At 36.6% G+C, this 15642-nt stretch overlaps 1 protein-coding gene across 1 annotated transcript in view; it reads left to right on the forward strand.

The window, feature by feature from the left end:
- The window catches only part of LOC150099828 (U3 small nucleolar RNA-associated protein 15 homolog), a 191377-nt gene that overhangs the window by 28265 nt on the left and 147470 nt on the right, over positions 1 to 15642 (forward strand). The window contains exon 3 of the mRNA XM_090404114.1: positions 4455 to 4639. Within this exon, the coding sequence (XP_090260240.1) occupies positions 4455 to 4639 (185 nt within the window). The remainder of the gene's footprint in view (positions 1 to 4454; positions 4640 to 15642) is intronic.

Below are 15642 nucleotides of genomic sequence, written 5' to 3' on the forward strand. Positions count from 1 at the left end.
GTACTGTTATAAAGGGTGAAGCTAACCACTTTTTATATTACTGCTGTCTGATTAGAGAGAGAAAGGGAGAGAGAGAAATGCATTGTTAAGGATAGTTTGAGCATTAAGCTCGCCCTGTGGGATTAAGTACAGTCATTTAATAGTAAAATGGCTTTAGGTCTTTTATGCTTGGTGGTCATATTCATTGTAATCTGTGGCTTGTTTGATCAGTTGATTTGGATGTGTGGCCTCATTTCAAAAGAACTGCTCAACAGTTTTCTCTAGCAGTAAAGTTTATGATGTTGTTTTGCACTCACTGTAATCTTAGTTTGTTGGATTTGAAAGTATGGCTTTAAGCTGGCGAGCCATAGATAATTATGGGTCAAATCACCATCTGGTAAAGTAATAGTTTGTTTTTTGTATTTAATTTGCTGCATCAATTAATCATGGGATAAAGGTGAGTGATAGCTTTGGATACTTTTGAGCAGTTCTTTTGAAATGAGGCCACACATCCAAATCAACTGATCAAACATTTTTGATGTTGATCCTGGTGTGACTATTGAATCGCAGTCCTTTATCTACTTGTATCTTGAGATATTTAGTTTCTGCTTGCCATGGGATTTTAGCATTAAATAGTTGAATATCCTCTTTGTGAGAAGCTGGCCTTCTAATGAAGAGCTGTGCTTTTTTTGATGGTTTACTTGGAGTTTCCAATCTTAGAACCATTTTACTACTATAGAGATACCGTCTTGAAGTTTCTTGTTTACAAGGTAAGGACTGAGAGATCTTGTTAATGCTGCTGTATCGTCTGCATATAAAGTTGTCATGGATGCCATAGGATTCTGTGGGATATCTGACATGCAGACTGAAAATAAAAAGAGCCTTGTGTAACTTCAGCTAGAATTTTGCATGGGTTAGAGTTTGCGCCACTAATCTTGACGTGCATTTTTCTATCGGTAAGGTGTGATTTGATTAGACATATCATATTCATTGATATGTTTGCTCTAATGAGTTTGTATAGGAGACCATAGTGCCAGATTTTATCAAAAGCCTTTGCAGTGTCCAGGAATACAGCACCAGTGTTGTTTCCAGTTGAATCCTGTAATAATATATTCTACAAGTCGATGGATTTGCTGGATGGTACTATGGTTTTGATGAAAGCTGAATTGTTTGTTTGGTATAATGTATAATTTGTTTATTGATTCTTGCAGTCTGGAGAGAATGACTTTTTTTTGGCAAATTTTCCTCGATTGGATAGTAGGCTGATGGGTTGATAGTTTTGGGGTAACTGTGGATCTTTACTAGGCTTGTGAATTGGTATAATGTCCACAATTTGCCAGGTCGGAGGGAAATACTGTAATCTTAGAATTGTGTTTATGATGTTGACAAGATGCATTATAGCTTCGCGTGGAAGTAATTTGATGTTTTTTTGTGATGCTGTCTGGACCTGGTGCTTTTTTGTTGTTGAGATGTTAAACGGTGTTAATATTTTCTGACAGAAAGAGTAGGGTTGATCAGTTCTAATTTGTTGTTAGTTGTTTTTAAGGTGTATCTAGCATGTTGATGAAGTTTTTAAACTAGGTTGATATTTATGTTTTCATATGTTGGACTGCAGTGTTTTCTAGACAGTATATGTTAATTATAGCTTCGGCTTTCTCAGCATCTGTGTATGCTATACCGTGCTCAGACTGCATAAGCGGGGAGAGATTTATGTTTGTTTTGGAAAGTCAAAAATTTCTAAATTCAATGGTCTTCAGGACTAAGAGATGTTAACTTATTTTCCCATTGTTTTCCCAACATTTCAATCCTGTGAAGTACGTGTGTTGTGATATCATTTCCTGGCTTTGTTCTTTTTTTTAATTAAATTTATAATTTCATCCTTGCTAATGCTTTGTTAATTTGATTTTTGTGTAGTTGGCTATTGCAACGTTTATCTCTTCAATGTATAGTAGGCACTGGACTAATGTGTTCTGAGATTACTTTGGATATTTTTCCCAAGCTATGAAGGAATGAGGGGGGGGATTTGTCCCTGATTGGCTAATTTGAGTAAGATAGGGTTGTGATCTGAAGACAGCTCATTCATTATTTGTAGCTGATATTGGTATCTGATGTTCCATAGGATAGCAATATCTAAAACATCTGAACTGCAAGAGGACCATGAAGTAGGCTCTGTGGGACTGGCCAATGCAATGTAGTTAGACCCCATATAATTGTTCAGTATATGACCATTTTTATTAGTCGTTTTCCTGTTCCAAGCTGAGTGTTGGCATTTAAATCCCTGGCAAAGATGCTGGAGTCTTTAATGCCTAGAATGGTATGTAGATCTGTCATCAGTAGAGTTTTGCTATGTGAGTTGCAGGTGGCATAGATTTTAAGTTTACCAGCATTATTGGTGTAAACTTCAATGCCTGTAATCTCTAAGTTTATGGTTGGTTATGGCATTGTGCTTAAGGTAGTTTTTAATATAAATGGTAGTGCTACCACCTTTGAAATCAAGTCTTATCATTTCTGTACATCAAGAATCCTCTTAATTTCAGATTGATTGCTGGCAGTAAATGGTTTCACTGATTAGAATTACATCTGGGTTGTATCTTACTGCAAATTCTTGCAGTTCAATAATTTTGTTGGAGAGGCCATTGCTAAGTGCAGTTAGAATGGAGTGTCTCTCTTATAGGAATCTTTTTGTAGAGGTCAGTGAAGGGCCAGATTTACTAAAGTCTCGTAGCATGGATGGTAGCTAGTGAAGCAGTTATGACAATCAGGTTGGAATTTATTTGTTCGTGGCGTGTCAATTTCTTGGAATGTGCTGCATTGGCATACGTTTTTTAAGTTGTAGTTTTCCTTCCTGGTTTTTAGAGTTTGAGTTAGAGGGTGTTCAGCTTCTTTTACTTACATGGAAGGTTGGGAGGGAGTCTGAGTATTTGTCACTGTCATTCGGTTTTTTGGATACAAACTACATCCTCTGTGATTTGCAGGATGAGGGCCATTGCAATTGGCACATTTGGCAGGTATGGTTCTCACTTGGCACAAGAATTAGTTGGGTGATTTTCACCACATTTCAAACAGCTGTAGTTAGCCTTACATAGCTTCTGGGCATGACCAAATTTTTGGCATCTATGGCATTGTTCTGATGATCTGGGGTAATTCTGAGACTGCAGATCAAAGTTAACTCATTGATGTGTTTGTTTCTGAGTGCTGTGGATCTCCACTAACACAAGTGGCATCAATCTTGTCAACTCAGTGCATTTGACTCACCTTAATTGGAGGCAAACTGTGATCACCGATAAGATCTGTTGCAATATTTTCTGAGGTGATACCCTTAGTGATTCCTGTAAGTACAACCTTCAGGTTTCTTTCACTACTGAGGGAGAATGTATAATATTGTAAGGTAAGATTATCCATCAATTTAGTTTGTTGATGGTAATTGCCAATTCTAGTGGACTGAATTTTTTTGCCCATGAGTAGGCAATATTTTGGTTCTTGAAGATTGATATGACCAACTTCCATTTGCTGTTATCGCACAAAATGACTGTTGGAACCTTCTCTCTAGGTGCTAATGGTGCTTGAAGTATCTTTTCTAGGTGATCATCTTTGAGAACCTCTTCAGTCTTTTGCTTTTACAAACATCTTCTTCCTGTAAATTTAATTGATGGAATTCTGTACATATGTATATTTTCCTGATGATGACCTCAATACAGAGGTTGAAGCATTGAGTGTTACTTTCTTAATGTTAAGTAAAGTAATTATAATTATTCCAACATGTGTGTTGTGTCTCCATAAATTCTTTGCTATGAATGTTGTAACGTGGATGTGAAATTTTTCCTGATAGCATAGCATGTCTCCTTCCCTGAGAATACCTTCTTCTGACTATACCTCAATAGTACTCCTTGCATACTTCCATATAACTGGATTCGATGTGGACACAGTCTGGCAGGGCAAGTGGAAGTAGGATTATATGCTGGCTGTTTGGGGCTCCTAATGTGTTACCGTCAGATTTGTTCCCATGCACGTAATGGTCAACTTGCTGCAGTGCATTCGACATGCCTTTGAGTAATTTAGTATAATTTAGTAAAATAATCACAAATTTATCTGAAAGTATAAACTTAAATTTATGCAGTATGTGTGGAAGCCCACTTTTATTTTATTAGAAAAACTCGTGGAGAGCATAGACGATAACAAAAAGTGTTAATTTATTTCTCTGTTAAAGAAGAAGAACATCATGGAGGAAGTTGTGTGTGTAAATGGAAGCAATGGGAAATGATACTCCTGCCCATTGACCTTTAACCAACCAGGAATCCTATATTTTAATCATTTATCACATGATGTTTGGAAAACTAAATACATATATACTATTTGTTATTATATAATATAAAAACTAGTTGTGGGAAGTGCATTTTATTATTTAGAGGAATGATGCATTTTACTTTGTAATAGATGATATTAAAATAATTGGATAAAGCTTGCATTTCTTTTAGGTGCAAATTTACAGTCCTGTAACAAATAAAGTTATCAGGAGCTTTACTCGATTCCGAAAAACAGCATATGGAGGAACTTTTCGCACTGATGGAAGGTTATTAGTTGCTGGAAGTGATGATGGGTTTATATATCTCTATGATGCTAATACAAGGACCCTCCTAAGAATTTTTAAAGGACATAAAGCGTAAGTTAGAGTCAATCCTATGATTTCATGAAGAAAAATTTTGGAAATTATTATATTCTCAATTTGCAATATGATGACAGATCGTTTTAGTGTATTTGTGCTTATTTTTAGAAAATGTCCTAAACCAAATAATAATACCATTTTGAACCTCTTTTCTGAGTACTTTTTGATAAGATTTAAAAATTCCCTATAGTAAACTGCATATACCACCAAATGATTCCTTTATTTTTAACCTTTAATCAGACTTGAGAGCCTCCGTAGCTCAGTTGGTATAGATGATGCCCTTTGTTCAGAAAGACCTGGGTTCAATTCACATCTATGATGTGAAGAATATCTAGTCTCTTTCGACTAAAGGTGAGTTAGCCGGTCTCATACAGAGGTGAAGGTTTTTTTTCCTCTCGATAACTCAGGTTTTTCATTCCTCAAATCATGCAAGCCAGTCCTGTGAACACACACAGCTACAGTCATAAATACTTATGGTACAGCAAGGAAGGCAACGGGAAACCACCTTGCTTCATAATAATCTCCCTAGTACAGTAGCATGTTACTACCTCACCAACTATAAGGTTGAAGGGAAATACAAGTCCTGAACAAGTTATGTCAGAGAGAGAGATGTTGCCATGGTGAAAGCCAGTGGTTCCAGTAGGTCTTGGGAATGGAACAGGCTCTCAGTGGGTAGTTTCACTTAACATTTATGGTTGGCTGTTGTAAACCTGTTGCTCTAAAAACAGCACCTCCATGGTGCATTTAAGAGGTGAATATGACATTTATTCATTAGGTAGAAAATTTTAAGTTCTAATCCATCTAAGAGGCAAGGAGCATTTATGAAAATGAGTTAGCTGGTTCCGGTAAGTCTTAGGGATGGAACAGGCTGTCTTAATGGGTGGTTTCACTTGACATTTATGGCTATTGTAAACCTCTTGCTTTAAAAACAGTACCTCCATGGTGCATTTATGAAGTGAATATGATATATACTCATTAGTTAGACAGATTTAAGTTTTAATCTATCTAAGATGCAAGGAACATTTATGGAGGCAAGTTAGCTGGTTTCACATGGAGATTTTTCATCTTGTAAAACAGGCAGACTGATTGCAGTACTTTCACAATTAACAGGTAATAAATGATTTTGTATTTATTGCTTCAGTCAGAATTAAACTCAGACCAAAGTTCTAATGAGGGGGGGAGAGAGCTGTATTGGCTATGTTTACTTATCATCTTAATGATTATTTATAAAATTACCAAATATGTTTAGTTGCTTGATGATGGACCTTTAAAACAAACTCAGAACACCTGGTTGAACATCAAGCAACTGGTTGCCTATGATGTAAAATATTTTTGAAGTTTAATCATTTATTCCAGGGTAGTTCAAGGCTCTTTTCCTTTTGTTATCCTTTCCCCCCCCCCCCCAATTTATATTGGTGATCTACTTTTGTTGATTACAAATCCCTGATATTTTTTTTAATAATAATACAGTGTATACTTTCTCATTTGAGGAACCCTCTAATGCATAAATGCACAAGAACATTAACCATTCCTTAAACTTCTTCCATATTTCTCAACTCATTAATTTTTGAGTCATTGTTTTTATGATTTGTTTTATTTTTGTCTCATTCTTGCAATTTCTTCTTATTCATCATGTTCTTTATTTTTTATGTTATTTAATATCTAGTATACTGTTTATTGTACCTTTTATTAAAAGCAAAAACTAACTCCATCTATACTTGTTGTTCTGTAGGGTGAAGCACCAAGAAAACTAATTTCTATTTTAACTACATCTAATTTTACTCTGTTACTTGGATTCTAATATTTAATTTAATTTTATCTTACTGGAATAACAGTAACTAAACATATCACAACTATAGTCACATCAATACTCCAAAAAACTAAGCTTTCTTTATGCCCTAGGTTTATTTGTCACCTGAACAATTGTCTAAGGAACCTCATTCCCACATGTGGGAAGATAACACAGTGTCCTTCCTTAAAATTTAACTCTGTTTAACAATAGGGCAAACCAGTAAATCAGATTAATAACTCATCCTTCCTTCCTCTTTTACTGGTTTTCTTCCCACTACTCAGAGAGCACAGAAAGTAACCCAGGCTTTAATTAAGAACATTTTGTACAATTTTTGTGAATGCTAGTGAAAATTTATAAACCTGTGGTACATTAGTATTGTTTATGGATTTAAAGGATTATATAACTGAAAACCCTGCTTTAGAGACCAAATAGGGAACTTTTTTCCCATGCCTTTTCAGTTCTCCAGTAAGCATGGTGAAGGTCTAATACTGGATGATAAAATTCATCTACCACCTAAAGACATTCACAAACATCCATTCCCATGGTGGGATTTGAACCAACAGTCTGTTGATTGGTAGAAATGCTATCTAGTCAGCCAACAAGGCTGGCAAGATATGTAGTGTGCTGATTATGATTAATTTTGGCTGACCAAAACTGTTTAAATCAAAATTTTTCACCAAATTATGTGAGAAATTAAAGATGAAGGGATCTCAGCAGGAGCTTGAATAAAAACTGTATATAATAAGTAAACTTGGTTATTCATATGATTTGTGGAGGAGGAATAACTCTCTCTATGAAATCTTTTAATTTTTACCGTTAATATTACCATATACAGATCTTCACAGTATGCATGTTGTGAAATAGTTAACACAAGCTGTATAAAATAGGATTATCCATGTTACTTAAGACTCATCACTGTCCTCCATTCCCAGTATTATCCTTTCCTTCATTGGTGATTAACATTCATTATGGCCAAAACATGGGGGACAACTGCAGTTCTGGAGTAGTCACTTTAATTTAAAATAAAATTGTTACTTGACCTTTCAAACTTCATATTAAGATCATCTAGAGTACATACACATACAAAGCGACGTTACTGTAGCTACATTACAGTTCACCTTACTGATCACTGGTATGAAAATTAAATAAATATACATATATAAATGCGAGTGTGTAAAGAAATGTGTAAAACTACATCACTAAGTAAGTAATGGTTGCAGTTTAATTTTCTAGAGGACCTGCTATTTTTAGGTGACTGGAGAACATTTGTGACTTAGTAGCTTGCAGACCCAGTTGAAGTACATTGGTTTAAATGCTGGAAGCATTATGTTCAGCACTTCAAGGGCTCACTTTAGTGAGTACGGCCATGGCAAACCCGAGGTACCAGATGCTGGACCATGCCTTACTTCATATAATATACATCTGTTATATTATTCTGTAGACTGGTCCCTCCCCTTCTTTCTTTGCTTCTTTCTCCTCTCCTTGCTCCTTCCCCCTGATGCTATTAGAGTATTCAAGGGCTAGAGATGAATCTTTCCTATCTTGATAAGTCATTTCGTCTTATGCAGCCACCGAAGGAGGCAAGCTAGCCTCAATAGGTGCCGGTCCCAATTCCGGATAAATGGCGAGGGTTGATGTCAGGAAGGGCATCCAGTCGTAAAACTTCACTGCCAGTTCTAGTTATGATATGAGTCAAAGAGAAAATGATATAAGGGCTAGGACGTACCCCTTAAGTGATGCACAGCCACATCACCCTACAGCTGTGAGAAGTGGACGAGGGCTACCGCATCAAGGGCGGGTGTGGTTAATGAAGCGAGCCCAGCAGGTGGAGAGGATGTTGGAAGCATGACTGGGAGGGGAAGAGAGTTGGCAGACATGAAGAGGAAGTTGGACATTTTATGTGTGCAGGAGACAAGGTGGAAGGGGGGGAAAGGCAAAGGAACTGGGAGAGGGATATAAATTGTTCTACTCTGGAGCGAATAACGAGGGAAGAAATGGTGTAGGAATTGTGGTGTGTGGCAGAATGAAGGGCGAAGTACTGGAAGTGGGTAGAAGGAACAACAGGATCATGTGAATGAAATTGGGTCTTGGAGAAGAGCTGGTGGTCGTATTATGTGTATATGCCCCGCTAGTTGGCTGTACAGCAGAGGAGAAAGATGAGTTCTGGAATGTGTTAGATGAAGAAATGAGGAAACTGGAAGAAAACGAGATGGTGATTGTCGGAGGAGACTTGAGCGGACACATAGGGAGACAGAATAGTGACTGTGAAAGGGTGCATGGTGGCCATGGGAATGATGAACCAGGAAGGAGATAGGATTTTGGATTTTGCAGTAGCATTTGATCTGGCAATTGTGAACTCCTTTTTCTGTAAGAGGGAAGAACATTTGATAACATTTAGAAGTGGCAACAACACTTCACAGATTGACTACATTTTGACTAGAAGAAAACATCTTAAGGCAGTAACAAATTGCAAGATAATCCCAACAGATCAAGTGGCACAACAACATCGGCTGTTGTCCACAGACTTAAAAATAAAGTCGAAGATAAGAACCTTTGGAAGCCATGGGATGAAGACAATTAAGTGGTTTCGCTTAAAAGAAGAGAGTGTGAGGGATCGTTTTTGGGAGAGGGTATTAGAGAGGATTTCGGATGGACTAGAAAGTGTACAAGATTGGTGGAAACATAATTCAAAAGTAATCCTGAGCTGTGCAATCGAGGTGCTTGGTGAGACATCTGGAAAGATTAGAGAGCAGAAGGAGGGTTGGTGGTGGAATAATAATGTACAAGTGGCAGTGACAGCTAAGAGGAAGGCAAAGCAGAAGTGGGATGAGTCAAGAGTGGAAGAGGATAGAGAGGTGTACAGAGAGAGAAAGCAAGAAGCCAAGAGAGTTGTGGCACAGGCGAAGGCCATGGCATATCAAGATATGTATGATCAATTAGAAACAAAGGAAGGACAGAGAAAAATTTACCAACTAGCGAAATGTAGAAATAAAGTAGCAAAGGACATCTACATCTTACATGTGAGGCAGATCAAAGACTCTGAAGGAAGAGTATTATGGAGGGATGTGGACATAAGAAACAGGTGGAGAATATACTTTGAGGGACTTTTGAATGAGGAAAATGCAAGGACTCACAGAGAAGATGGGCAGCCTTCTGAGGGGATAGTGCAGAACATCAGTAGAGTGGAAGTGACGGAGGCCATGAAAAGTATGAGGAATGGAAAATCGGTGGGCTCCGCCAGGATTCCAGTGGAGGCATGGAGGGCACTGGAGGAAGAGGGAATTGACCTGCTGTGGGACCTGTTCATGAAAGTTTGCCAACAGGAAAATATACTCTAGGAATGGAGGGAGAGTACTCTTGTCCCCATCTATAAGAGTAAAGGGGGATGCACAAGACTGTAAAAATTACAGAGGAATAAAGTTGATGTCCCACACAATGAAAATCCTAGAAAGGGTTCTTGATGGAAGATTGAGTAAAGAGGTGGAGATTGCAAAGGAACAATTTGGCTTCATGCCTGGTAGATCAACAACAGATGGTGTCTTTGGGTTACGGCAGATGATGGAAAAGTTTTGAGAGAAACAACGGGAGCTACATCTGGCATTTATTGATCTGGAGAAAGCATACGATAGAGTGCCGAGGCAAGAAGTCTGGAGGTGTCTAAAGGAGAAGGTCCCGGAGAAATATGTCAGGTTGGTGCGGGAGATGTACAGAAATGTGAAGACGAGTGTTCGGACCTGTCTGGTATTCGGGACAGACAGAAAGTTTTCAAGTAACAGTTGGCTTGCATCAAGGGTCAGCATTAAGTCCTTTTCTGTTTAACAATGTGATGGAGGTGGTCACTGAGGAGGTGAGAGAAAATGCGCCTTGGACAATGTTGTATGCAGATGACATCTTGCTGTGTGCAGATTCAAGAGAAGAAGCGGGAACTAAACTGGAAAGATGGAGAAAAGTACTGGAAGAGAGAGAGAGAGAGAGAGAGGGGTATGAGACTGAGCAGAAGTAAGACAGAGTATATGTGTTGCACGGTGGGTGGCAGCCAGGAGACAGATCTGGAGCTGGAAGGAAATGTCATCAGGATGGTGAGGGACTTCAGATATTTAGGTTCAACAATGGAAAGATGGGTTGGACAAGGACAGTAGTGAAGCCAGCTATGACGTATGCTATGGAAACTGTGGCCCTGAGGAAAAATAACATCAGCAGGATGGAAATAGAAATTTTGATAATACAAGACAGTGAACGTCATGTATTATCAAAAGGACATAATTTCATTTTGATTGTTAATATTTGGTCCTTTTTTATACTAAATATGAGACATTTTCTTTGGATTTTATTGGACCATTATTCTTTATAAATATATGTCTATATACATATATTTATAAAGAATCATGGTCCAATAAAATCCAAAGAAAATGTCTCATATTTAGGACATAATTTTGTCATTGCTCTGAATAAGGTACCCTGATGGATTTTTTCCATAGTATAGACAGAAGTATTCTATCCTTATCCCAAAAAAACAGCTAACAAGACACGTTTTGAATGTGCAAAAATTCTTTTTAATGCCAAGCCTCCTCGTCCTAATCTTTCTTACTCGGAATTAAAAGCACTGAAATCACTGAAAAAAAAAAAATAATAATTATTACGTAAGCTGACAAGGGAATGCTGTAGTTATTCAAGAGAGAAGAGAATATGAGAGAAAAATGTCTCTACTGTTCTGCGATTATTCAACTTACAGGCCCCTCACATCAGATTCTACCATTAATCAATTAAAAGGACTTAATTCTCTTATAGATATTGTATCTATATGGGATGAAAATCAAAAGAAAAAACTTAAAACCACTTTCAGTTGTCTACCTAGATTGTATGATGTTCCAAAAGTTCATAAACCAGGCATTCCATTAAGACCAGTGGTAGACTGTATAGGTTGTCCCACTTATAAAATTTCAAAATTTTTATCAAATATACTCACTTCTTCAACTAGAAGAACCGCTACATATATAAAAAATTCATTGGATTTCAAAAATAAAATATTATTATTATGTTGTTTCATTATTTACCAATGTTCCTTTATCTGACACCATTGAATTACTGCAACAAGAATTTCCTTCAGACATTGTTAAAATATTCGATTTTGTAATGCATTCTGGTTATTTTCCCTGAAAAACAAGTTATATCAACAAATCAAAAGAACAGCAATGGGCAATCCTATTTCTCTTGCTATTGCCAACTTCTATATGAAACACTTTGAACAACGTGTTTTTGACAACATTTCACCCAGACCTACTCATTGGTTCAGATATATAGATGATATTTTTGCTCTCTGGAAGGGCTCTTCTGATGAATTGCAACAGTTTCTCATGATCATCATAACACTAATTACGGGTATACACCATATTGGTCTGTTCCAATCTCATTATCCATCCAATATTCTTTTTTGAGATCTACCCTGCCTTCTCTTTCCATTTGGCTTATATTTTAGTATTTGTTTAGGATATCAGGTGTCGGCCATTCGGTTTACATGTTCAATCCATTTTTGTTTATAATTGTTAGTTTTTCTTCTATTGATTTTGTTTTTAGTTCTTTTAAAATGTCTTCGTTCCTTTTTTTGATCTAATAATGTGTATTTTGCAGTTCTTCTCATAAATCTCATTTCACTTGTTTTTATTCTTTGCTTATCTTGTTTGTTTGTTGCCCAAATTTCACTGCCATATAATAATGCGCATTACTAAAGTATTGTATATTTTCAAGCGTGTTTCTTTTTGTACTATATTTGGATTGAGTGTTCTATTTATCAGGCCAATCATCTGTAAAAATTTTGAAGTTTTTAATTTTATGTCTTTTTCTCCTTCATATGATATTTCACATCCAAGATAACTGAAAGTATTTATCTGTTCTATTATTTTATTATTAATATCTATTTTGCTTCTAACTGGAGTTTGTCCACAAAATGCCATTGTTTTAGTTTTATCTATGGAAATTTTCATTCCAAACTGTTCTACTATAATGTTTAAATTATAGTAAAACAGTTTATAAGTTTAAATTATATATTGCTCTTTGTAAATTGTCTTCCTTATCTGATGTTATTACCTGATCATCTGCAAATAATATCGTATTTATTTTGTTATTCCAGGAATTTTCTATACCTTGATTGTTTAAGGTGTTCTACTGTATTAATATTTCGTCATCATCATCAAATTCCTGACATGTACCCTCAAGGGGTGTACAGGATATGATAGTACTACATAAAAAATTTACATCATTATTAACTTCCTAACTACAATTTTCCTCCAAATCAGTCTATTACTTGTCAAGACTCCAATATTATCATTATCAGATCTTATATTTCTATCATCCAAAGCGCTTTGTACCGTATCAATCCACCTATATCTTGGTCTTCCTCTGGGTCGTTTTCTTGCCAACCTGGCAGAGAACACTTGTTTTGCTAATCGTTCCTCGCCCATTCTGTTTAAGTGACCATACCACCTGAGATTAGCTCTGCTAACGCATTCCTGGATGCCGACAATGTCAAGTTCTTTCCTAATATCCTCGTTTTTAATATGATATTGCCATTGATGCCATCTGTTCATGCCTCTAATCTTTCTCAGGATTCTCATATCTGCGGTCTCTAGTCTTTGGTCAAATGTTTTACTTCTGACCCAGCTCTCAGATCCATAAGTTAAAACTGGTTTGAACACTGTCTTGTATACAGCTAATTTAGTGTTCCGACTAATTTCTCTCTTATTCCATATGAATTTATTCAATTGACTTCCTACCATACCAGCTTTGTTTATTCTGTTGTCTATTTCCATATTTAATTTACCATCTTCAGTAAAAATCGTGCCCAAGTTTCTGAAATGTTTTACTTGTTCCACAGGTTCTCCATTCACAACACAGTTGACATTTTCAACAACTCTACCTATTTTCATTGTCTTTATCTTTTTAATGCTGACCTTCATACCATATCTATTACAACAGTTATTCAATTTAATCAGGGAATCTTGCAAACTTGTAGCGGTTTTATTCAGAAGTATAACATCGTCTGCATAAAGCAAAGAGCTGACATTAACATCTCCAATTCTGATATCATGTTTAATACTACTTTCCTTCATAATGTGATCCATATAGATAATGAATAACAGAGGGGATAATGTACATCCTTGTCTCGCACAAGATTTAACACTAAACCATCTTCCAGTACTTCCTTCAATTCTAACTGCTGACTTACAACTCAAATAAAAACTAAGTATTGCTTGATATAATGCCCCATTGACACCATATATAATGCTTGATATAATGCCCCATTGACACCATACGCTGCAGGTGTCAATGACACCATTGACACCTGCAGCGTATTGAATAGCTTCTCTCTTGGCACTTTGTCATATGCCTTTTCAGATCGACAAAACTTAAATACAGATCCTTGTTATATTCCCATGCTTTCTCGACTATTTGTCGTAAAGTGAAGATCTGATCCTGACAGCCTCTATTTGGCCTGAATCCAGCTTGTTCTTCACCAAGCTTTTCTTCCACAATCCTTCTCAACCGTTTCTCAAGTATACTTGCATAGATCTTGCCAGGAACACTCAGTAGGGAAATACCTCTGTAATTCTCACATTCAGTTTTATTTCCCTTTTTATATATGGGCACTATTAGAGCTCTACTCCAATCATTGGGAATTTGTCCCTCTGTCCAGGCCTTCTGAACTATGAAGTGCAGCCACTCTAAGACTCTTATACCACCATACTTCAGCATTTCTGGTTGAATATCATCTACTCCTGCTGCATTTCCACATTTCAAGCCTTTGATGGCTTTTTCTACTTCAAGTATGGATATGTATTCCTGACTGTATGCCTGTTGAGTGTTTTTTACCATTGTGCTATCACTGCTTGTTTCATTTAGCAATTTTCGAAGTAATTACTCCATACTTCAAGGATATCTTTTTCTCCTGTTTTCATGTAACCTTTATCATCTCTAACTTCTTTTACAGCACTCTTTCCTCTATTTTTCAGCTTCTTCAACAACCTCCAGAATATCTTACACCTTGATATTTATTTTCTATGTTCTTGCCAAAGTAATTCCATGACTTTTGTTTAGCTAGTTTTACACAGTGTTTCGGTTTCTTACATTTGTCTCTGTATTCTCTAAGAGCAAAAGCTGATGTATTTGCTAGGAACTTTTGATATGATTTCTTCTTTTCCTTCACTGCCTCTTTAACTTCTTGTGTCCACCATGGAGTCCTAGTTTTTCTATCCTTGCAGACAACTCACCACATGCCTCTCTGGTTGAATCAATCAGGATTTTCTTCAAGGCTTGCCACTGAATCTCCAAAGTTTGGTTCCTGTTCTCAAACTCTCATTTTTTCTTCAATAATCTTTGTGTATGTTAGTCTACAGTTCACATCTGAGAGCTGCTCAACTTGTATTCACTTTAAAACTTTCTTATATGTTATTCTGTTCAATATGAAATTCAATTTCATCCTGCTCAAGACTAAATATTGATCACTTCCAATTTCAAATCCTCTGTACACTGTTCTTCACCAGGGAGAAAACATTACTATCAACAATAACATAGTCAATGAGACTTTTCTTATTCCTTGCCTCTTCTCTCCATGTGAATTTGTGCACATTTTTATGTTGGAACATGGTGTTAGTAATAACCAGTCCATGTCCTGAGCAGAAATCCAACAGATATTTGCCGTTATTATTAGCTTTGCTCTTTTCTCCAAATTTTCCCAAAATATTTTTGTATGTCTGACAATCATTTCCTACTCTGCTATTTAGTCCCCAACAAGGACCAACTTTTCCTTTTTCATTGTGTCAGTTTCTTTTTCTAAAGCATCAAAAAATTCCTCCACTTCTGCCTTAGTAGAACCTTCTGTGGGACCATAGGCACAAATAAGTCTCATTGTCCAGTTCCCCATTTTCATATTTGCCGACATTACTCTACATGAGACTGCCTGCCATTCAAGAAGATTAGCCTCGTATTTTGTGTTGAATACTATGGCTACTCCTTTCATTCCTTGATTGTCATTGCCTGAATATAACATTTTGTATTTATTGCTCAGAAAGATTTCACCAGTTTTGGTCTTTTTTGTTTCAGTCACACCTATTATGTCGATCTGGTACTTATCTAATTCCTCAGCTAGCTCCATTTCTTTGCCATTCAGGCTTCTTATGTTGATAGTACCGATCTTTAACTCTTGTGATGTTGA

The sequence above is a fragment of the Typopeltis vanoorti genome, chromosome 14, assembly GCF_054136105.1.
Source record: "Typopeltis vanoorti isolate ZY-2024b chromosome 14, IOZ_Tvanoo_1.0, whole genome shotgun sequence".
In the NCBI taxonomy this organism is placed as follows: domain Eukaryota; kingdom Metazoa; phylum Arthropoda; class Arachnida; order Uropygi; family Thelyphonidae; genus Typopeltis; species Typopeltis vanoorti.